General features: G+C 42.9%; 1 protein-coding gene across 4 annotated transcripts in view; it reads right to left on the bottom strand.

Annotated features, from left to right (window-relative positions):
- Positions 1-2,514: 2,514 nt before the first annotated feature.
- The window catches only part of ltbp1 (latent transforming growth factor beta binding protein 1), a 216,987-nt gene continuing 196,122 nt past the window's right edge, over positions 2,515-23,379 (bottom strand). For all 4 annotated transcript variants that reach the window (XM_042010090.1, XM_042010092.1, XM_042010093.1 and 1 more), the window contains 4 exons: positions 12,759-12,932; positions 12,398-12,544; positions 6,281-6,430; positions 2,515-3,989 (listed from right to left, as the gene is read on the bottom strand). In XM_042010090.1, coding sequence (XP_041866024.1) covers positions 3,820-3,989; positions 6,281-6,430; positions 12,398-12,544; positions 12,759-12,932 — 641 coding nt within the window. In that variant the 3' untranslated portion in view covers positions 2,515-3,819. The remainder of the gene's footprint in view (positions 3,990-6,280; positions 6,431-12,397; positions 12,545-12,758; positions 12,933-23,379) is intronic.

Raw genomic sequence — 23,379 nt, 5'->3', positions numbered from 1 at the left:
AATGTTCAAAACCTTATTTACAGTTTCAGATTTTTATTTCACCTTCAGATCATTTTTTCAAACCTTCAGATTCTTGTTTTTCAGTTTCAAACTTTTGGCCCTGATCTGGCGTGATGGGCGGGGCTAAAGAAAATAAGGGCGTGAAATCATGACTGACAGCACAACTCAGTTGCCTCTGACATGTTGCCTTCAGGAAACGTGGAAATTGGCAAAATCTACGAAACACCTTCTGCACATTATTATTATACAATTGATAGAAAATACATCATGTGCCACCAGTAAAGCTCAGCATTAAAGCTGTTCCAGCTAGTACTGTGTCCAAATCACCCTGTAAGAGTGAGTTTCCTCAAACACACGCTAGAAGTTGACATTTCCCATGCCCCCCAAAGTGACCTTCAGAGAACGTTGTACCTCCCTGAAAGATGGCGTCCTCTTCGGGTAACGATGTCGGCGCGAACAATCAGGTAAGTGTTTAATTTAATAATAATAAAGACAACATATTAACTGAAAGCAGCGCACACACTCTATTGCCACTCAGACACATGCACGCACCGTCTCACTGCGTGCAGGCAGGTGACGCACCGTGTTGCTTATAACTGTCTTGTGTACAATAATAAACCAGGTCTGCACCAGCCTCTTAACGACCCATTATTTGAGTCAGGTGTGCTGCAGTATGGACATACTGAAAACCTGCAGGACACTGGCTCAAGAGGTCCCAAGTTGGGGAAGCCTGCTCTGTGGCAATTCAGACACACAGGCACGCACCGTCTCACTGTGCGCAGGCAGGTGACCTACGTGTTTCTCATAACTGTCCCACATTTCTGTACAACAATAAACCAGAGTAGAACAATTAATCATTGTCAAAAAGAACTGAAAAGTTTCTGCTTGATGAGTATATTTTCCATAAAATGTATTTTGCTCCAATATAGGTCGTAACAACATCTGCATACAGTACAGGCTGTGTTCTTATAATAAACTTATCACGTTATAACGTGATACGTTTCACGTTTTTACAATAAACTTATCACGTTATAACGTGATACGTTTCACGTTTTTACAATAAACTTATCACGTTATAACGTGATACGTTTCACGTTATTACAATAAAGTATCACGTTATAACGTGATACGTTTTACGTTTTTACAATAAACATATAATAACGTGATAAGGTCCGATTTTTTTTTTTATTTGGGTGACAGCTCCACGCTTCCGTACGTACGCGATTAACTTGTCCAGCACTATTTAAAATGTTTAAAAACTCGTTGGCATAGGGATCACTACTGTTATCATTGTGGAGGTTAAAATCACCAGTTATTAAAATTTTATTGTATTTAATATGTATGGTTGATAAAAACTCTGAAAACTCTTTAATAAAGCAGGAAGGATGGTTTGGTGTTCTATAAATTGTACTGGACAAAACAGGCGGGTTGTTAAAAATAAATGAATGATGCTCAAATGAATTATAGTTTTTCAATTAAATTATTTGTGATGATATGACCTCATCAGTATGTGGACCTCATAGTAGCTGTCAGCACGGTGGTGGAGGTATGATGGTCTGGACACCTCGCAGTCATTGATGGACCATGAACTCCTCTGAGACCAAAGTCTTCTAGAGTAAGATCTGAGTCCATCTGTTGGACAGCTGAAGCTGAAACAGTCTCATACAGCAGGACTAAGATCCCAAACACAGCAGCAGATCTGCACCAGGACCATGGTGGTGACCTGGTCCAGTCAGAGTCTAAAACCATCTGGATCGGCAACCTGGTTCTGGTTCAGTCTCTCCAGCTGCTTCTTCACCTGATTAGACCTGTCGCAATAACAAATTTTGCTGTGGGATCAATTTTCTCAGAAATGATTGCGATAAATGATAATATTGCGCAAAGAGATAATGTCATTTTGGAACAATTTTCAACTAATATAATGACAATGCCATAATAATGCAAGTACACCCTTTCAAAGATCAATAAACTTTCATTTCTGAAGAACATTTTACACTGTAACTGGAAGAAATTTTAAACAAAAACTATAATTACAATGGACTCTGTCGCATAAACAATGAATATAAACCAAACACAACCAAATACAATAAGTATGACAGATAATAGTCTCTGTTCTGTAAACAAAATTGCCCTTCAAAAAATATATTAAACAATATTAAACATTGTACCATAGTACCATTGTATTAAAAAAAACTAGAAAAAAATAAATATACTGTACATCATTGCTGTTTGTGAAGTTGAGATATCTGACCTTTTCACTGCGTGTCAAACTGATCTATGAGCAGTGAACGAAAATTATCCAGTCAGAGTCCAGACCTCATCCTGACTGCAGGAATCAGTTCAGCAGAATTCCTCCACCTCCATGTGAGAGACTGATGACATCATCCAAGAAACCTTGCCTGCAGCTTCCTGCTGGAGGAGCTTCTAGAAGCTGCTGGATGATGGAGATTTTTGTAAACCGTCATGCTGCAGAAAACGTCTCAAACAGGAAAACAAATGACAAGAACTCAGTGATTTATTATCAAGGGGTTTAATGTGCACTGTGATATGAATTCATAGAAAACGATATTTATTCATGTACAAATTACAAATACATGAGCTTTTTTCTCCCGTGTTGTGTAAATGTACACTCGGTCCGTGTCTCCCATCGCCGTCCTGTAGCAGCTTTGCAACTTGTCAGGACTTTGCAGTGAAGCAGAAAAGAGAAGGAAGAAATTCCTCTCAGTCCCGACGGGAAACACAGCAGTCGAGTAGCTCTTTGTACGGAATGGGAAACTAGCTTCTATGTTAGCTTCCGGTCAACAGGTGACCACTGGTACACAACAAAGCTGCTTCCGAACATGACATCTGCAGCAAAACGTGCACATGAAGCGGTGAGCCAGCCGGATGGCGACGGAGGAGGTGAGGGAGCAGACGGCTGGCCTCTTCACAGAATTAAATATCCACAATCAGTTTCACTGGGCATGGAATACAGTTGGATCCCCCGGCATACGTTGGGTTTGTCAGAATGATAAATGACACATTTTATGCTCCTCAAAATAACAAAGAAACAGACAAAACATACATTTTATACAAGAGTGTGTTTTAATCCCCCAAGTATTAGATAAATCTGAATCTTTATCAAGTAATTTACGATGTGTTTCATGTCATACAGTGCAGAATATGTTGGCTTTGATCATGTAAGTGTGTTTTCAGGGCGAGGCATCCTCTCAGGGATCAGAAGCTTCATCCCAGCATTCATCATCTTCACAAAACACCAGAACACAAACTAAAAGTCCCATCAGAGTTTCAGTAAATGCTGAGATCTGATGGAAACCTGGAAGCAGGTCCATGGGGTCTGGACGGTCCAGAACCTGGGTCCAGCTCACTAAAACCCAGCTGTGGCATAGATTTACTGCTCTGGATACTGCAGTGGTTTTTAAAAGCCTAACATAATTCTGTTAATGGATTCATTAACTTTCAGTAGACTGCTATAAGAGACGGATGTAGTTACCATGATGTCATCGTGACATCATCATCTTCGAGTTTTCATCTTTTTGTTTTATTTGGACCAGAAAGTTCAGAAAAACCGGAGAAAAATCTGGATTCCTGGGGCCAAATGTCTCTTTCAATATGGAATAATGTAAAAAAGTAAGCACCATGATAGAAGAAGTGAACATAACAGACTGAAATTTGGCTGTGCTGTCAGGTGCGATTTGGACTGAGTTCCTCCAGGTCCGGTCAGGACTGTCAGATATGGTCTGATCCGGTTCTGCTGACTGAGTGTCGTCAGCAGACGTCCTGCAGGTGAGTGTTTGTGGTTTTGGTATCCGTCCGTGCTCATTTTGTGTTTCTGGATGCTTGCTGTGTTTCCTCCACGCAGTAGTTGGGTCTGTCGGAGGGTCTGAAGCCCGGCAGGCACACACACCGATAGGAGCCCACTGTGTTGATGCATTTAGCGTTTTTACACAGAGACATCCGAGTGTTCAGCTCTGAACACTCATTCACATCTGGGGACAGAAGACATGATGTGAACAGCCATGATTTCAAAAAGTTAGGCTGTTTTATTAAATGGTTATATAAAACCAGAATTTAGTGAATTATAAACCTAAAACTATTTTCTTCTCAGCAGAAGATAAACAACACATTAGATGATGAAACAGACATTTCGCCATGCGATGGAAAATATGAGCTGATAGTGAATCTGATGCAGCAACACATCTGGAAAAAGTAGTTCCAGGGTGATGTTCAGCATGGTGTAAAAAGTAGTTCCAGGGTGATGTTCAGCATGGTGTAAAAAGTAGTTCCAGGGTGATGTTCAGCATGGTGTAAAAAGTAGTTCCAGGGTGATGTTCAGCATGGTGTAAAAAGTAGTTCCAGGGTGATGTTCAGCATGGTGTAAAAAGTAGTTCCAGGGTGATGTTCGGCATGGTGTAAAAAGTAGTTCCTGGGTGATGTTCAGCATGGTGTAAAAAGTAGTTCCAGTGTGATGTTCAGCACGGTGGAAAAAGTAGTTCCAGGGTGATGTTCAGCATGGTGTAAAAAGTAGTTCCAGGGTGATGTTCAGCATGGTGTAAAAAGTAGTTCCAGTGTGATGTTCACCGTGGTGTAAAAAGTAGTTCCTGGGTGATGTTCGGCATGGTGTAAAAAGTAGTTCCAGGGTGATGTTCGGCATGGTGTAAAAAGTAGTTCCAGGGTGATGTTCGGCATGGTGTAAAAAGTAGTTCCAGGGAGATGTTCGGCACGGTGTAAAAAGTAGTTCCAGGGTGATGTTCGGCACGGTGTAAAAAGTAGTTCCAGGGTGATGTTCGGCATGGTGTAAAAAGTAGTCCCAGGGTGATGTTCAGCATGGTGTAAAAAGTAGTTCCAGGGTGATGTTCAGCATGGTGTAAAAAGTAGTTCCAGGGTGATGTTCAGCATGGTGGAAAAAGTAGTTCCAGGGTGGTGTTCAGCATGGTGTAGCATCTCTTCTTCTAACATGTTTGGAAACGTCTGGGAAGTGAGGAGACCAGTTGCTGGAGTTTTAGGAGAGGAATGTTGTCCCATTCTGGTCTAGCTGCTCTACAGTCCTGGACCTTGGTTGCTGGATTCCTGCTTCCATGATGCTCCAGATGTTGTGTACTGGTGACAGGTCTGGACTGCAGGCAGGCCAGTTCAGCAGCCGGACTCTTCTCCTGTGAAGCCATGCTGCTGTGATGGATGCAGGATGTGGTTCAGCATCGTCTTGCTGAAATCTGCAAGGCCTTCCCTGAAAGAGACGTTGTCTGGATGGGAGCAGATGTTGCTCTAAAGCCTCCATGTACTTTTCAGCATTGATGGAGCTTCACAGATGTGGAAGCTGCCCACGCCATAGGCACTAATGCAGCCCCATCCCATCAGAGATGCAGCTTTTCACCTGTCCACTGATAACAAGCTGGATGCTCCCTCTCCTCTTTAGTCTGCAGGACACGCCGTCCATGCTTTCCAAAAACTAGTCCACATCTTCATCCAGGTTTCCACTTTGCCTCAGACCATTTTAAATGAGCTTTGGTCCAGAGAAGATGGTGCTGGTTCTGGATCCTGTTCACATCTGGCTTCTTCTTTGCATGATGGAGCTTTAACTTGCATTTGTGGATTTCAGGGTGAACTGTGTTCAGAGACAGTGGTTTCTGGAAGTCTTCCTGAGTCCATGCAGTGGTTTCCAGTAGAGAATCATGTCTGCTTTTAATGCAGATGATCACCAGCATTCAACCTTGTCCCATGCACACAGAGATTCCTCCCGATTCTCTGGATCTACTGATAATATTCTACACTGTAGATGGTGGATTTTCAAAGTGTGAGGATCATTTTTCTGAAATTGTTTCACACTTTTAGATCCAGTTTGTCTCAGATTGGTGAACCTCTGTCCATCTTTCCATGTGAGAGACTCTGCCTCTCTGAAATGCTCCTTTTATACCAGTCATGTTACTGACCTGTAGCCAGTTAACGTGATTAGTTGTCAAATGCTCCTCCAGGTGTTTCTGGTTTGTACCAGTTACTTTTCCAGCCTTTTGTTGCTCCTGTTCCAACTTTTTCCAGACGTGTTGCTGCATCAGATTCACTATCAGCTCATATTTTCATCACATGGTGAAATGTCTCAGTTTTATCCTCTGACGTGTTCTTATCTTCTATTGGGAATAAAATATGGTTGAGATTTTATAAATCATTGCTTTCTGGTTTTATTTACACTTTACACAGTTTCCTGCCTTTTTTAGAATTGGGGTTGTAAATAAACAATGTGTGTGTGTGTGTGTGTGTGTATGTGTTGACACAGCTCTCCTACCAATGCATGCCATGAGGGACAGGTCGAGGGTGTATCCGTCAAAGCAGTCGCAGGTGTAGCCCTCCTGGACCCGGACACAACGACCGTTCTCGCAGCCATTCAGGATCCCACACTCCTCGGCTTGCAGGCCTTCAAACGCCTTGAATGGGCCTGTTGGACAAAACATCAGCATTCAAACCTCAAAGGATCAAAGTTTTTACATATGAAGATAATGGATGAAGAGGAAAACTGTCTCAGCAGCAGAGGACGGTTTGTTCTTCAGACTAAACTCTTCTGGAGAGGCCTGATCTTGGCAGAGTGGAAGCACTTGTCTCCTAAAACCTCTTCTTTCTCCACCTCTAGCCTATCTGTCTCCTGAGACGTCCTCTATCTCCACCTCTAGTCCATCTGTCTCCTGAGACATCCTCTGTCTCCACCTCTAGCCCGTCCCTCTCCTGAGACATCCTCTGTCTCCGCCTCTAGCTCGTCCCTCTCCTGAGACATCCTCTGTCTCCGCCTCTAGCTCGTCCCTCTCCTGAGACATCCTCTGTCTCCACCTCTAGCCCGTCCCTCTCCTGAGACATCCTGTCTCCACTTTTAGCCAGTCTGTCTTCTGAGACGTCCTCTGTCTCCACCTCTAGCCCGTCCCTCTCCTGAGACATCCTCTGTCTCCACTTTTAGCCAGTCTGTCTTCTTAGACGCCCTCTGTCTCCACCTCCAGCCCGTCTGTCTTCAGAGAAGTCCTCTGTCTCTAGCACCGAACATTTCACATCAAACCCCGAATGTTTTTTTCACCCCAGAAGGAATAAGTTTTGATTCCCTCAGCCGCCTTATGACATTAAAGAAGATAATAGCTTTGTAATTTCCTGGCTTCTGTAAATGCAACACAGGTGCAACAATATGACCAATCACAGAGGAATTTTATGGAAGCGGAGAAGCCTCTGTGTTTTATTGGCTGACAGCCCAGTGTTTTATCCCTAATCTGAACTCTGGTGTTTGAGTGGTCATCATCAGCAGTCAAAAATGGACAGACGTTTTTTTATTTAAAGAGAGACAACTCTTCAGTTCTGGTCGCTGCCAATGTGCAGCAAGACTCTGGGCCAACACACGAAACAGGTAAACCACAAATTTAAACCTTGTATTTGTTAAAAATTAAATGAACATTAGGCAGATCATTCGTGACAGTACTTGATACTTCGAAGGTTAAGCTAGCTGTACTAAACCGTTAGCCTTGCCCTTTTCTGTTCTACACATTTGCATTAAATCAAGTGGTGAAGTTTACGTATTTCGCTGGTATGCCCACTGCTGTGAGTGTGTTTGTGTGTGTGTGTGTCGTAGTAGATGAAAACGGCTTTCCCATTAGTGTTGGATGTTTGGTTTCCAAATGCTGTTTTAGTTCAAATATAGATAGAAAAAGAACAGTTTTATTATGTTATTTACTGATGTTTTTGTTTCCCTCCAGGTCACTGGCTGGTCAGTAGTTAAAGAGTTTTAAAGAGTGTTTTACATTTTATGTTGCTTACAATACATTTGGAATAAAAACCAGTCTTTCATGGTCTCACCTTTGTGTGTATGTTTACTTTATGTATTAATGAGGTTGGTGGTTCTTGTATGTGTGTGTTGCTCCAGGACAGGGATGTTCGAGACTGGGAAGAAAAATCAGAGTATACCACTAGTTTAAACTCGGCTATACTACTAAAAATGTAGTAATAGTAAAGATGGAAAACAGCAAGTGAAAGAAGGAAAGAAGGAAATGATGGAAGGAAAACAAGTGATGAAGCCTGTAGAGAAAGAAGGAAGAGTCAGATGAGATGATAGAGACAGTAAATACTAAAGCATGATCTTTATTCTGAAAATTGCAAGTGAGTGAAAACAGTTCACGTTCATCCTTTTGTTGCAGAAGATGTGCACTAAAGAGCAGTTTGTGGAGATAAACAGCAGATGTCTGGAAAAGTAAAAGTTTAATACTGATTTTAGAGATCTTGTTTACATTGTCACGTTTAAGCTTGATAATAAATACATATTGAAGCACATATTGCAGTATTTGGCTCTAAACAAGGTGACACAATGCTCTAGAAAGCTTAAATAAAAAGCCTTGGGAGTATCCGTGATGGATGAGTACAGAGAACTGGTCAGTCAGTTTGGGAGACGGAGCAGGGACATTCGTGTTAACTGCTCACTCCAAATTCTCCCTAGAAATGGGTGTGAGAGGTTATTTGTTCTGCAATGGACTGGTAGCCTGACCAGGTGTGCATGCCTCTCACCTGGTAACTGCCAGGATAGGCTCCGACTTCCATGGGACCCAGAATCAGACTAAATTGTATAGAAAATGAATGAATGAATAAAAATGTAAATATGAAGGAATATAATCAGGCCAATGCAACTACAAAAAAATAACATCAGCAGCAGAAGGAGACTAAAGCGAAAAATAAAAGAAAATGTTAAAAAAGGAATATTATTGACTTCAAACCAGAACAACAGTAAAACAGTAATAGCCAGGGTGTTAAAGAAACACTACATACGTTTCCAACCTTAAAACTCTGTTTCTGACATCGTTTTGATGGCACACAATGATTATGTTTGTTCCTGGAGCCGTCGTTGCCTAGCAACGTCTGAAGACTGAGAAACCACTTCTTTATTTTCCAGCCTGGAGCAACATGTTACAACAGAGTTTCGCTTTATAGCGTCGCGTCACACACTAGCAACTTGATATCGGCACAGTGGCACCGTGGCTGATTCAGCAAAGTAACCCAAAAAAAACATGATCAGAGCAAGACAGGAAAAGACAGAGAGAAAGGAACAGAGCACGGGATGAAACAAGAGTCAAGACTTTCACTGGCTAGGGAGATCTCAGAGAAGAGACAGGATGAAGACTGTGGTGGATTAGCCATCGTTAGGGGAGGACATATAGGGAAAATCTGCCAAGGTTCTGTAATGGAGCTTTAATTAAGATGTTAAAGTGCGTCACAATATTTTATAAACTACATTTGTCAAACTGTCCACATGCTGATGTTGTTGTACATCGTCCAGTTTTGTAAAATTTTAAATGGCTTAGTGAATTTTCCGATGCTCTGTTGAACTTCAGCTTGTACAGATGTAACTTTCACCACTCTGGTTCTATTCCACCAATTTGACAAATAACCATAAAAACCAAGAAGAAGAATCAGGAGAAAACCGGAGCCCTCATTTATTTACCTTTATTTACATATTCATTTATCACGCTCGTAAGTCAAAAAAAAAAAAGGATTTATGAAACATGAGGCCAGTCGCTGCAGGCTAGTCTGTAATCAGTTGATGATGAATCCCACGTGTTGTACATCACCTGCTGTAAGCCGGTAAGAAGCGGACCTGCCGGATATTTCAGGCTCCAGCAGACCGTGTGTTCATAGCCAACATGAATGCATCTTCCCCAAACGCAAACTGCCAGAGATCTTCTTTTAACTCAGTGGTTCTGATCTGTCTTATATATTACATCTATTATATTTATTATATTGACATTTCCCAGTTATATTGTACTCATATGTCACTTTAATCTTTTATATAATCTCTCCTCGGACTGATGAAGTATTTTAACTACATTTTCATCTGTTCTCACAAGATGGCAGCAAAGTGTAGTTGGATAAATTTAATGTCTGATTAAAGGCCATCGTCGCTTTATGCGACTGAAACTCGTCGTTTTTATGTGTGCTGGTTTGTTTTTACCGTGTTGTGGTTTACAGTTGGATGTTCAGGGTTCATGGCTACAGAAGCACTACTGGAACACTGATTCCAGCTTGTGTGTGTGTTGTGCTGGGAAAGCTGGGGTCATGGTGGCATGAAGCTGCATCCTGATGATCATATACGAGTTAAAGGTGCTGATTTTGCTCATAAACACGTCGCATCCTAATCTGGAATCAGTGGGAAGTCTAATTCATGAGGAAAACTTCCAAAGCTACAGGGACCTGCTGCTTGAACCTCCTGACCTGTTTGGAGCTTTATCTCCACCTCCTGGTTGAGGTAGCCTTGTCCTAACACTCATAGTTCTAAACTGTGGTTCAAACCATCACATCACTGGTTTCACACGGTCCAAATCGGTCAAACAGTAACTGGAAGGGAGTTGCAGATCTGAACTTTCCAGTGAAGCTGAGCTCCAGATGAGCTGGTTTTATGTTACGGTGCTGTGAACATGTCACATGATCCGTTCATACCAGCGTGATCCCAGATCTAAAGAAGTCTCTGCCGTTACAGTCTACTGCCATAAAACTAAGCAGAGGGAGGGATGCAGAGCCAACCTGAGACTGAAGCTAACTCTTTTTATAAAGGGAGATGTCTTCTGATGGCAAACTATGAAGAAAATTCAAGAAAAATGTCAATGTAATATTCATGTAGAAGACTTACCTAAACTTACACATATACTCCCAGCATCATTCCAGCATAATTCCAGAATCATTCCAGCATCATTCCAGCATAATTCCAGAATCATTCCAGCATCATTCCAGCATAATTCCAGAATCATTCCAGCATCATATCAGAATCATTCTAGCATCATTCCCAGCATAATTCCAGAATCATTCTAAAGTGATTCCAGCATCATTCCAGCATCATATCAGAATCATTCTTAGCATCATTTCCAGAATAATTCTAGCATGATTCCTAGCATCATTCCAGCATAATTCCCAGCATTATCCCCGCATCATTCCACAATCATTGCCAGCATCATTTCAACATCATCCCAGTGTCATTCCAGCATCATTCTAGCATCATTCCCAGCATAATTCCAGAATCATTCTAAAGTGATTCCAGCATAATTCCAGAATCATTCCAGGATCATTCCAGTATCATTCCCAGCATAATTCCAGAATCATTCTAAAGTCATTCCAGCATCATCACAGAATCATTCCAGTATCATTCCCAGCATCATTCCCAGCATCATTCCAGGATCATTCTAAAATCATTCCAGCATCATTACAGAATCATTCTTAGCATCATTTCCAGAATAATTCCAGCATAATTCCCAGCATTATCCCCGCATCATTCCACAATCATTGCCAGCATCATTTCAACATCATGCCAGCATAATTCCTGCATCATTCCAGCATCATTCTTAGCATAATTCCACAATCATCCCAGAATCATTCTTATGAGTTTAAAACATCGTTTGTTAACATCAGATCAATGATGATCAGTTCTCACCCATCTGTCACAGGTGTCTTTAAAATCAGTGACGCTCCACGTCTGCTTTTTGTTTGCTAAACAATTGCTGTGTGATTATTATTATTTCCAACAAATAAAGAACTTTGATGCTGAGATCACCTGCAGAATTAAGTTTCCCTGTTCCACCACCAGATTCTGTATGCAGGTTGGACATCTTTTGATGTTTAACAACATTTTCTAAGTAAAAGCAAAAGATGGTAAATTTCACAAGTAAAAATGTTCTCATGCACAAAATACACACAAATCTGTGCATAAGATGGGTTGGTAAATGAGGGTCCAGCTCACCAGGTTCTTATCAGAAACTGTCTCCCAGTTTCTGCCCAGAAACCAGAGATATGATGGTTCAAAGAAATTTATCTGACTGTAAACCTGGACAGACTTTGTGTATCATCATATCATTTTCTGTCATTTTACCAAACAGAAAGAAGGGATCTATGATGGTTTTTATTGTAATAAATAGAACTTTTTTCTGTTTGGTTCAGATGGTTTGTGTATATTTTGGCCCGATATGTTTATAAAACAGCTGAAAATAAAAAATAATGAACAGCTCAGGTGAGATTGTGCTGAGGGTTAATGGATAAAACATGGTACTGGGAAACATTTTCTTTCTTCACGTATGATAAGATGTACTTTATAGTCCCCACAGGGGAATTTGTCCTTTAATGTCTTCATAATACAATATGTGGTATATAAAAGCAAAACCAGAAGTATTTTAAGAAATTTTAAACATCAGTTCTAGTCACAATGACAGCTGCCATCACTCAGCACCTAATAATAGATAATATTTTAATCTGGAACTAAGAGCTGAAGTCTGATGGGTTTTACTGTCGCTCGTACAGGTGCTGTTCGGAGAGGAGGATCTTCTCTCGGGTGGTACTTGACATGGAAGATGTGAGAACTACTGCTTTACAGCAAGATGTGATGCAGGAGCAGAGAAGTACTCACGCTCTTCCTCCTCAGAAAACGCTGGGATGGGCTGAGGATAGTCTGGGCCCACTTCGTATTCATGGACCGGACCGGCAATGAGGGCATCGCGACCATACGACCGCCGCTCCTCGCCCACAGGAAGATTACACATGGCGGCGTAGTGCTCTGAGGTGGTGAAGAAGAGGAAGGATGAAGGAGAGAAGAATGAGAAATGACGACATCATTAAGATATCTGACATTATTTATCAAGATAATAATTTTTTTGTCGGGGTAAAAAAACCCAGGAAGGAAAGTAATTGTCTCCTCTGATTGGTGCATTTCAGCTAGTCAAAAGCAGTTCAGCTTCAACCCTTTCAGATTTGCAGAACAGGTGTTGTACCTGTGTTTCTGCGGGGACACAGGGCACAGTCCATGCCCCAGGCCTCTCCATACAGGCAGCAGCACTCGGTGTAGGTGGTCTTCTGGTCTGGGCCAAGGGGCTGGGTGCACGCCATGGTGTCAGTCACCGTCTGCCAGCAGATACCCTGATAGTCCATCTGCTCCTCATGATCCTCTGCAGGCACAGAGTGGACATCCACACAGGCTCATCAGCTGAGCAGCAAACCAGATGAATGTGGTAGTTCTGGTGACCAGGTCGGCACTGTGGCTCTATTCTGGATTGGTCTGAGTCCAATCAGGCTAATAGAACATCTTCTGTAAAAGTTGCTGGATATGACTCCCTGCTCCTCTATCATGTGGGATTCCCCCAGGGTTCAGTTTTAGGGCCATTACTTTTTTCACTGTATCCTTTCCCTCCAGGGTCTATTGTCAGAAAACATGGCATCTCTTTCCATCGTTATGCAGACGACAAATTTACATACCGTTAAAGCGAAGAGATGCCTGGTCAGTTAAACCTCTTATAGCTCTCCTTGAGAATATTAAAACATGGATGGACCTAAACTATTTAAACTTTAATGAAAAGAAGACAGAGGTAAAGGTGTTTGGACCTAGCAGCTCAGGTGAGACCTTCTGCTGGGTTTTCTAGCCATGTTTGTTAAACCCACAGCTGTAAATCATCAGCTATAAACTGTATTTCTATTCTGAAATTTTACAGTAATTTTGTGATTTCTTCAGTTTTTTTAAATGTATTCTTCTTTCTCAGTATTCTGCTTGTCCTGGATCTCACCCTCCAGTCCTTCAAAGCTGTTTCAGATTGATGGTCCAGCCAGTACACACCTCTGCCAGTTAAAACTTACTCTCTGATACATCACATACCAGTACACATCACCAGCAGACAGCACAGACATGTCCATCCACATACTTGTACCGTCAGATGTATACGTCCCATACATACAGCTCCTACATACAGAACCCGTATACACAACTTCACAACTGAACTTTCCTTTTTTTTTTTTTTTTTTTTTTTTTTTTTTTAACCTGTCTTGTCCAGCATCGTTGCAAACAGAATGAATGTCTGGCTGCCGTCTGGTGCCGGGCAATTTTACTCTATCAAGCAGGGATTTATACTACATGTATAAAGTCCCTCTTGATGATATGAAAAACTTTATTAAATCAAACTCTTAATGCTGGACTCGACCGGAGGGGACAGAGAGAGAGAGAGAGAAAAGAAGGGAGAGAGAAGAGGGAGGGGAGGGAGAGGGACAGAAAGGGTGTGGGGAGTGCAGGTGGGGACTTCAGACATCATACAAAAGACCATGTAATCCATACTACTTACAACATATATAGCTAAGATCATCCTAGCCAGTAGGTCATTACACAACTAGTTGATAATAGTAACAATAATAATAATCACAATAATAATAATAATAATAATAATAATAATAATAATAGTAATAATAATAATAATAAGAGTAATAATAATAATAATAATAATAATAATAACAGAAATAATAATAAAATTTTAAGAATAATTATAAGAATAGAGAGAAAAGGTATATTGAAGAAAAAAAAAAAAAAAAATGATAATAGATATAAGTGAAACTGCTGTATTCAAGAACACGCGCAGAGAAACCTGTGTGGATATGCTGGAGGACTCGGCCACACGGCGACGCAGAGACTGTGTCAACATACCGAATATACGGAGTGGAGACGTTCAGGAAGGAGTGACCATGCAGAGTGATCATGCAGATGCCACCTCACCTGAACAGAGGCCAGAGTCAGGCCAGCGGTCCCGAGACCCAGGCCACCAGCCCCCCCGTAGGTAACAGACCCCGACCGGTCCACAGAGACGACCACTCGCCCGCCCAGGAAGACAGCAGCAGGAGACCCCAGCAGGAGCCCCCCCGCGGACACAGGGCACCGGCCCCGGCAGGCCGAGGCCAGCAGTCCCCGACCCCCCCCGAGCACCGGCCGCCCGGGACAGACGGGGCAGAGGGCCCGGGCCCAGGAGCGCAGGGACACCCCCCACCCCCACAGGCCGAGGGCCAGCACGCCACCCGGGGGGACCCGGCCCGCCCAGACGGCCACCGCCAGAGGCCAGCCCCACACCCCAGTGCCCAGCCGCACACCCCGAGAACTAATCCTGCCCCCCCCCAGACCAACACACACACAAACACACACACACACACTCTCCTTCCACTCCTCCATTCATCCTCCCACGCATACACCATCCATCCCTCACATACTCTTTCCTCCCACACACACACACCATCCTTCCACCATCCATCCTCCCACACACACACCATCCTTCCACCATACATTCTCCCACACATACCCCATCCTCCCACACATACATCATCCTTCCACCATTCGTCCTCCCACACATACACCATCCTCCCTCTCATACACCATACATCCACCTTCACATACCCCATCCTCCCACACACACACACACACTATCCTTCCACTACCCATCCTCCCACACATACACCATTCTCCCACACATACACCATCCTCCCTCTTCTGCACCATACATCCACCTTCACATACCCCATTCTCCCACACACACACACACTATCCTTCCACTACCCATCCTCCCACACATACACCATTCTCCTACACATACACCATCCTCCCTCTCATACACCATCCATCCTCCCACACACACATCATCCTTCCACCATTCATCCTCCCACACATACACCATCCTCCCACACACACACACACTATCCTTCCACTACCCATCCTCACACCATTCTCCTACCCATACACCATCCTCCCTCACATACACCTTCCTCCCACACAAACACCATCCTTTCACCATCATCCTCCCGCCACCTTATGTCCCGGGGGGACAGCCTCAGCCAGGAGGCGAGGAGACATGAGCCAGGCCCCCACCCCCCCACCCCGCCCCAGCCCCCCACTCCCCACCCCCAAAACAGCACCTTCCCCCCAGGACCAGCAGCCAGAATCCTCCGGGACAGCCCGCCCACGCCCCGGGCCAATGCGACAGGCCACCCGGCCCACCCCGCCCCCGGGCCATCCATGGAGACAGGGGCGCTTAAAGACCCCATCCCCCTTCCCCCCCCCACTAGTGAGGGAATATATTATGTGCTGTTTGCTATTAAAAAAAATAAAAAATAAAAAAAAAAAAGAGTTAAAATTGGGGGGCAGTAACTGCATTGAGGAGGGGGTGGGGCCACCTGAGCAGTCCCACCCACCTGACCTCGCATGTTCCGCCCCCCAAAACGTGTTTGTATGTTGCAAATGTTATTTGTGCTCAGTGACTAAGTGGAATTAAAAGCTGGGAGGCATGCTGCCGCTTGGCGAAGCAATGGGGCCACTATGATGACCCCCCTGCCCCGCCCAGCGCAACAAGCACACCTCCCACAGCCCTACCTGTGTATGTAGTGAAGAGTGGGGGAGAGGAGGGGTCAGGAGATGTAGGTCCAGAGGGGAGTAAACCTCCCCCCTGGAAGACGACCCGCCAGCGGCTTAGGGCGCCCCCGTCCTCCACCTGCCCCGAAGGGCGTCACAGGCCCGGAGCAGCCACCCAACCCAGGCACGCCACGAACCCTCCCAGGGGCCAGCCACCAGCCCAAGGGGCCACTTTCCTCTTTCTGAGTGGGAGGGGGGCGAGGCGAAGGAAGGGAACCCCAGGCCCACGCCCCCGACACCCGGCCAGGGCGCCCCCCAGAGGACACGTCCTAACCCCTGCAAACACACACACCCTTTTTTTTTTTTTTTTTTTTCCCCTCCAGCCACTCACACACCCTCTCACACACCTCTATACACAAACACCTCAAAACGTGCACATACCTCCACACACACACCTCAGGCACATACCTATAAACACACACACCGGTGCCTCCATACACACACATGGAAACTTTCATACACACACGCCCACATACACACACACTCTCATACCCCTCCATACACATACACCACTACACACACACTCACATACATACCTGCATATACACACAAACACCTCCATATATACTCACGCCTCCACCCACACCTTCACTCCTCCACACACACATCGACCTCCACATTCACACACTCACATATACACACCTTCACACACACACACATACATCCCACATAGACCTCCACACATACACCCGCACACCCCTCACACACACACACATAGACGCACACACCCAGACCTTCATACACACCTACACACACGTACAGCACACACATCCCTCTACACCCACCCACACACAAGCATACCTACAGACACACACACACACACCCACCTATATACACACACACCCCCACCCAGGTTCTGGGGCTGCGACCAAGCACCAGGGCACGGACCAACCAGCCCCCGGCACGGCACATCCGGACGGGCCCAGCCCCCCCCAGCAGCGGCAGACCCCCCACCCCCAGGAGCGGGGGGAGACCCGACGCCCCAGAGCCCGGGGCCCCCACCCGGCCCACCCCGGGCCCGACCGGCCACCCGGCCAGGGGCCGACGGACACCGACCCAGGCACCCCGGCAGCCACCCCCCACCGCCACGAGGCAGCCCCACCCCGGGGCCCACCCAATGCCGCCCGCCCAGATCGGAACCCCCAGCCGACCCAACAGTGGAGCAGCCGAGATCCCCACCCAGGAGACAACCGGAGACCCGAAGCCACCAGGGACCCCCCACCCACATCCACCGTCCTCCCAGCGAAGCCGCAATCCTCCACCTACATTAAGTGATGTAGCCAGTCACAGGGGACCAGAGGGAATGAAAGTCATCTGATTGGTTCCTGGAGGAGGCAGACATTGTCTCAATGCTGATGTGATCTAACAGGAGATTTCTAAACTGCTGGATAGACAAATTATTCTTATCTTTCCAGTTCACAAGAATAGTTTTCTTTGCGATGCATAAGACTGCGAGGACCAAGTTTATGGAGTGTATTCCTATGTTGGTGTCACCCAGGTCGCCCAGTAGGCAAAGTGTGGGGTTTGCAGAAAAACTGGTATTAAACCATTTTGAGAGATCTTCACACACCTTAATCCAGAACCTTTGGACAGGTGTGCAGGACCACAGCGCATGGATGTAGCTATCAGAAGTGTTCTCAGAGCAGTGTGGGCAGATATCTGATGGTGAAAGGCCCATCCTGAACATCCTGTGTCCTGTATAATGAGTTCTATGGAGAATTTTGAATTGTATTAGTTGTATATTTGAATTCTGAGTCATTTTAAACGTGTTTAAACATATTTGTGACCATCTTTTCTGATCAAAGTTATTAGATAAATCATCTTCCCATTTTGAAGTTGGGAGAGATATCCTGTCTTCTAGCTTTGCAAGTAATCTATATATTTTTGATAATAATTTTGGAGTATTATGATTCAGGAATTCTGCTGTTCTGATAGGAAGCTGCAAGTCTAACTGTACAGGGGTATACTTCTTACATATAATTGATTTTAGTTGGTGGTACTCTAAGAATTTATTACTGATGATTCCATACTGTGAGATTATTGTGCTGAAAGATACCAAGTTTCCATTTTCTATTATCTGTCCTAACTGTTGTATTCCTTTAGTCTTCCATTGAGTGAAGTTTATCATCTTTTTGTTCTGCAGGATGTCAGGGTTGTTCCAGATGGGTGTAAGTCTACATGGAAAGAGGGAAGATCTGGTTATCTTACAGAATTCCCACCAAGCCATTAAGGAAAAACGGATGTTAAGGCTTTTAAAGCACTTATATGGTTTAATGGTTGAGCTGATGAATGGCAGGTCAGAGATGACTAAGTCCTCACACAAAGCCTGCTCCACATCTAGCCACGGCTCATCCAGATAACTGGGTTTGAGCCACTTGGAGATGTACTGCAGCCTGTTAGCTATAAAGTAGTGATTAAAGTTTGGTAGGTCCAGTCCTCCTCTATCTTTAGTCTGCTTTAAAGTTTTAAGACTGATACGTGACGGCTTGTTTTTCCAAAGAAACTTCGATACGAAAGAGTCCAGAGATTTAAACCAACTGGTGGAGGGTTTAGTGGGTATCATTGAAAATAAGTAATTAACTTTAGGTAGGATCATCATCTTAATGGTGGCAACTCTTCCCATTAGTGAGATGGGTAAGCGCCTCCACCGTAAGAGATCATCTTCTATTGTTTTTAGTAGCTGAACATAGTTTAATTTTCTTAAATCTGATAATCTGGGGGAAATATTTATACCTAAATATCTAATGTTTCCTGTCTGTATTTTGATATTAGGGATGTTTTGTAGGTCACAGTTGATGGACATGGCTGTAGTCTTAGACCAGTTAATAGAATAATCAGATATTGATGAGAACTTATTAATAACCGTGATTGTCTGAGAGAGTGATGTTTGTGAGTTCTGAAGGAAGAGTAATACATCATCTGCATAAAGACTTATTTTATGTTCTATATTTTTGCCCTGGATTCCTTTAATTTCTATATTTTGTCTAATAGCAGCTGCTAACGGCTCTATGAAAATGGCAAAAAGTGAGGGGGAGAGTGGGCAGCCCTGTCTGGTGCCTCTCTGTAAGCGGAAGCTTGGAGAAGTTTGATCGTTGGTTTTCACACATGCATTTGGGTTATTATATAATATTTTAATCCTCTCTATGAAAGAAGGCCCAAACCCAAATTTGTCTAGTGTTGCAAATAGAAACTTCCAGTTTACCCTGTCGAAGGCTTTTTCTGCATCTAGAGAAATGATTGTGGATTCTAGATTATGTAAAGTAGAGTAATCTATGAGGTTAATTAGTCTACGCATGTTAGTAGATGAATGTCGACCTTTTATAAAACTTGTCTGGTCCGGATGTATTATAAGAGGGGTTATTTTTTCTATCCTTCTGGCAAGAGCTTTACTAATTATTTTCAGGTCTAGATTTATTAAAGATATGGGACGGTAACTGCATGGAAGTGTGGGGTCTTTGCCTGGTTTTAGCAATAGTGTTATATTAGCTAAGTTCATATTTTGCGGTATTTTTTGTTTTTCCTGTATTTCTAACAACATATTATAAAATGTAGGAGCTAGCGTTGTCCAGAATTCCTTGTAAAATTCTGCTGAGTAACCATCTGGACCCGGGGCTTTATTGTTGGGCATATGTTGGAGAGCTTCGTGGAGTTCATCTACAGTAATAGGTGCATCTAAATTTATTTTATTTTCATTTTTTAGTTTTGGTAGATTAATGTTATTTAAAAATTGTTCAATATGTTCATCTGTTGGATTAATCTGTGATTCATATAATGTTTTATAGAAGCTTCTAAACGTGTCATTTATCTTGTCTGGGTCATGGCTGATGTTTCCGTCTTGATCTTTAACAGAGGAGATTGTTGTTTTCTCCTTGTTTGTTTTTAGTTGATTTGCTAAAAACTTTCCAGATTTGTTACTATGTTCAAAGTTCTCCAAGCGAAGTCTTTGCACTAAAAATTGTGTTTTTTTATCTATAATTTCTTTAAGTTGCAATTTAGTTTTCCTTATATTATTCATTGTGTGCTCTTCAGGGGAAATGCGGTAAGCTCCTCCAATGATTTAATCCTGAGTTCTAATTCTAAAACTCTTGCTGTTTCCTTCTTCTTCTTATGTGAGGAGAAGGAAATTATTTTCCCTCGCATTACTGCTTTTCCTGCTTCCCAAAGGAGATACGCTGAAGTTTCAGGCATGTCATTTTTTTCTATATAAATTGACCATTCTTTTTTAAAATAATCAATAAACTCAGGATCTTTCAATAAAGAGGTGTTAAATCTCCAGCTTTGACCAATCGGTTTATTATTTTTGTTTCTCAGAGTGAATGAAACTGGTGCGTGATCGCTGATGCTGATTGGATGTATCTGAGTCTCTGAAATGTCGCCCATTAGTGAGTTACTATTTAAAATATAATCTATTCTAGAGAAGGAGTGGTGAACTGAAGAGAAGAAGGTGTATTCTCTTAGTTTAGGATGGTGAGAGCGCCAAACAACTGAACTTTCCTGCAACACTCAACATGGCTCTTTTAAATGTCAGATCGCTGTCAAACAAATCCTTTATTATCAGTGGTCTGATTTTAGATAATAGTACTGACTGTCTCTTTTTGACTGAAACTAGGCTCGGCACTGATGCATCAGTTACCCTCACTGAGGTGCCTCACCCAAATTTAAATTTTTTATTTTCTATCAGGGGAGGTAAAAAGGACGGTGGAACAGCTTCGATTGCTCAGCAGTCATTATCAGCACAAATAATATAATTGAAAAACTATTCTTTATTTGAGCATCACTCATTTGTTTTTAACAACCCACCTGTTTTATCCAGTACAATTTATAGACCACCTAACCCTTCTTCCTGTTTTATTAAAGAGTTTTCAGAGTTTTAATTAACCAAACACATTAAATAAAACAGAATTTTAACTGGTGATTTTAACCTTCACATTGGCAACAGTGGTGATTCCTACGCCAGCGACTTTTTAAATATTTTAAATAGTATGGGTTTTAAACAGCATGTACTACGTGTACCTACTCACAACAGAGGACACACCCTGGACCTGGTCATTACCTATGGCCTGTCCGCTGGCATGTCCTCTGTTGTTGACCTGGCTGTGTCAGACCACTACTGTGTGTTTTTTAACATCACCAGTTTTAGCCAATGGGAGACCTCAGTGGGAACTGTGAGGAAACGATATATTACTTCTGAAGTGGCTGCAAATTTTATTGACATTTTAAACCAAACTCCTGATTAGATCTTACCTGCATTGTGTGATTTTATTGTTGACAATTTTAACAACAAACTAAAATCAGTCATTGATTCAGCAGCTCCACTTAAAACAAAAACATCAGGAGTTAGATGAAAAGCACAGTGGAGAAGCCAGGAAAGAAATTAGTTAAAAAGAAGCTGCAGGAGAGAACAGAGGAAATGGAGAAAAACAAAATTAACAGTCCATTATGAAATTTTAAAGGAACAACTCAAAATCTACAATAATTCAGTAAAACAGGCAACAAAACTCTACTATTCAAACCTCATCACAGATAACAAAAATAACCCAGAATTCCTTTTTAAAACCATTGATCTTTTAATAAACAGATTTTAACAAGTCCTCCATGCCTTCATCAGATGCAGCATGTGAGGACTTTGCAGACCACTTCAGAAATAAGATCAATGTTATTAGATCCTGTCTTTTATCTAAATTTAATGTTGATTTTAACAGACCTGAACCTCTGCTTTTACCTGAGGAAATGCTGGAGAGTTTGGTCCTGGTTGATGCAAAGATGCTTGGTTGAGTTTTCTCCCACATAAATCCAACAACCTGCCCTTTAGACCCAATTCCCACATCGCTTTTAAAAACATTTTATGGTTTCTTTGAGCCTGAGCTTTTAAACATAGTAAATTACTCTCTTCAGACGGGTGTCTTCCCTGCTGCCTTCAAACTGCGGTGGTGAGGCCCCTTCTGAAGAAGAGTAATTTAGATCCAAACATTCTTGATAACTACCAACCTGTATCCAACTTACCGTTTTTTTTTTTTAAAAGTAAAATGACAGAAAAAGCTGTTTTTATTCAATTGCATGAGTTTTTGAATAAACACAAGATTTTAGAAAAATATCAGTCTGGTTTTAGGACAAACCACAGTACCGAGACGGCCTTTATGAAAATTGTTAATGACCTTAGACTTAATTTAGACTCACGGAAAATTTCTGTCCTGGTTTTACTGGATCTTAGTGCCGCCTTCAATACAGTTGATCACCAGATTTTATTAGACAGACTCAGAAGTCTGGTGGGCCCCTCGGGTACTGCTCTTAAATGGTTTTACTAAATTTTTTGTAAGTATGGATACCTGCTCCTCAGGAATCCATAAAGTCAAGTGTGGGGTTCCCCAAGGATCGATCTTAGGCCCAATATTTTTAAGTCTTTACATGTTGCCTCTTAGGGATGTCTAGAAGAGACACGGCATTGATTTCCACAGCTATGCTGATGATACGCAGCTTTACATTGCTGTGTCTCCTGATGACCTGGGCTCCTTTTAAACTGGATTTTAGATACAAACTCATGGATGGCAGAGAACTTCTTACAGCTTAACCAGGACAAAACTGAAGTTTTAATTATCGGTCCCGAGGACAAGACAGAGATCATTTTATCAAAACTACATAATTTTAAGCCCTCTCTGTGTGTGGGAAATCTGGGTGTTCTTTTCAACACTGAGCTGGATTTTACTCCACACATCAGAAATATAACAAAAACTGGATTTTATCATCTTAAAAACATCGCCAGAGTCTGCCCATTTCTCTCTCTTGCCAGCACGAAAGTGCTGATGCATGCTTTTATTTCTAGTAGATTAAATTACTGTAATACCCTGCTCTCTGGTCTTAACAAAAAGTCCATCTCAAACCTACAGCTACTTCAGAACTCGGTGGCACGAGGTCTGACGAGGACCAGAGGATGGGAACACATTACACCAGTTTTAAAATTGCTGCATTGGCTCCCCGTGCATTTCAGGATTGATTTTAAGGTTCTTTCAGTAGTTTATAAATGTCTTAATGGTCTTGGGCCCTCTTATTTATTGGACATTCTTTTACGTCATGAACCCTTGCGGACCCTGAGGTCCCCTGGTACCGGCCGTTTAGTTGTTCCAAGGGTGAGGACCAAGACATACGGCAAGGCCTCTTTCCATTGTTACGTCCCTCGACTGTGGAAC

The sequence above is a fragment of the Melanotaenia boesemani genome, chromosome 16, assembly GCF_017639745.1.
Source record: "Melanotaenia boesemani isolate fMelBoe1 chromosome 16, fMelBoe1.pri, whole genome shotgun sequence".
Taxonomy (NCBI): Eukaryota; Metazoa; Chordata; class Actinopteri; order Atheriniformes; family Melanotaeniidae; genus Melanotaenia; species Melanotaenia boesemani.
This window is presented reverse-complemented; position numbering and strand designations above follow the sequence as displayed.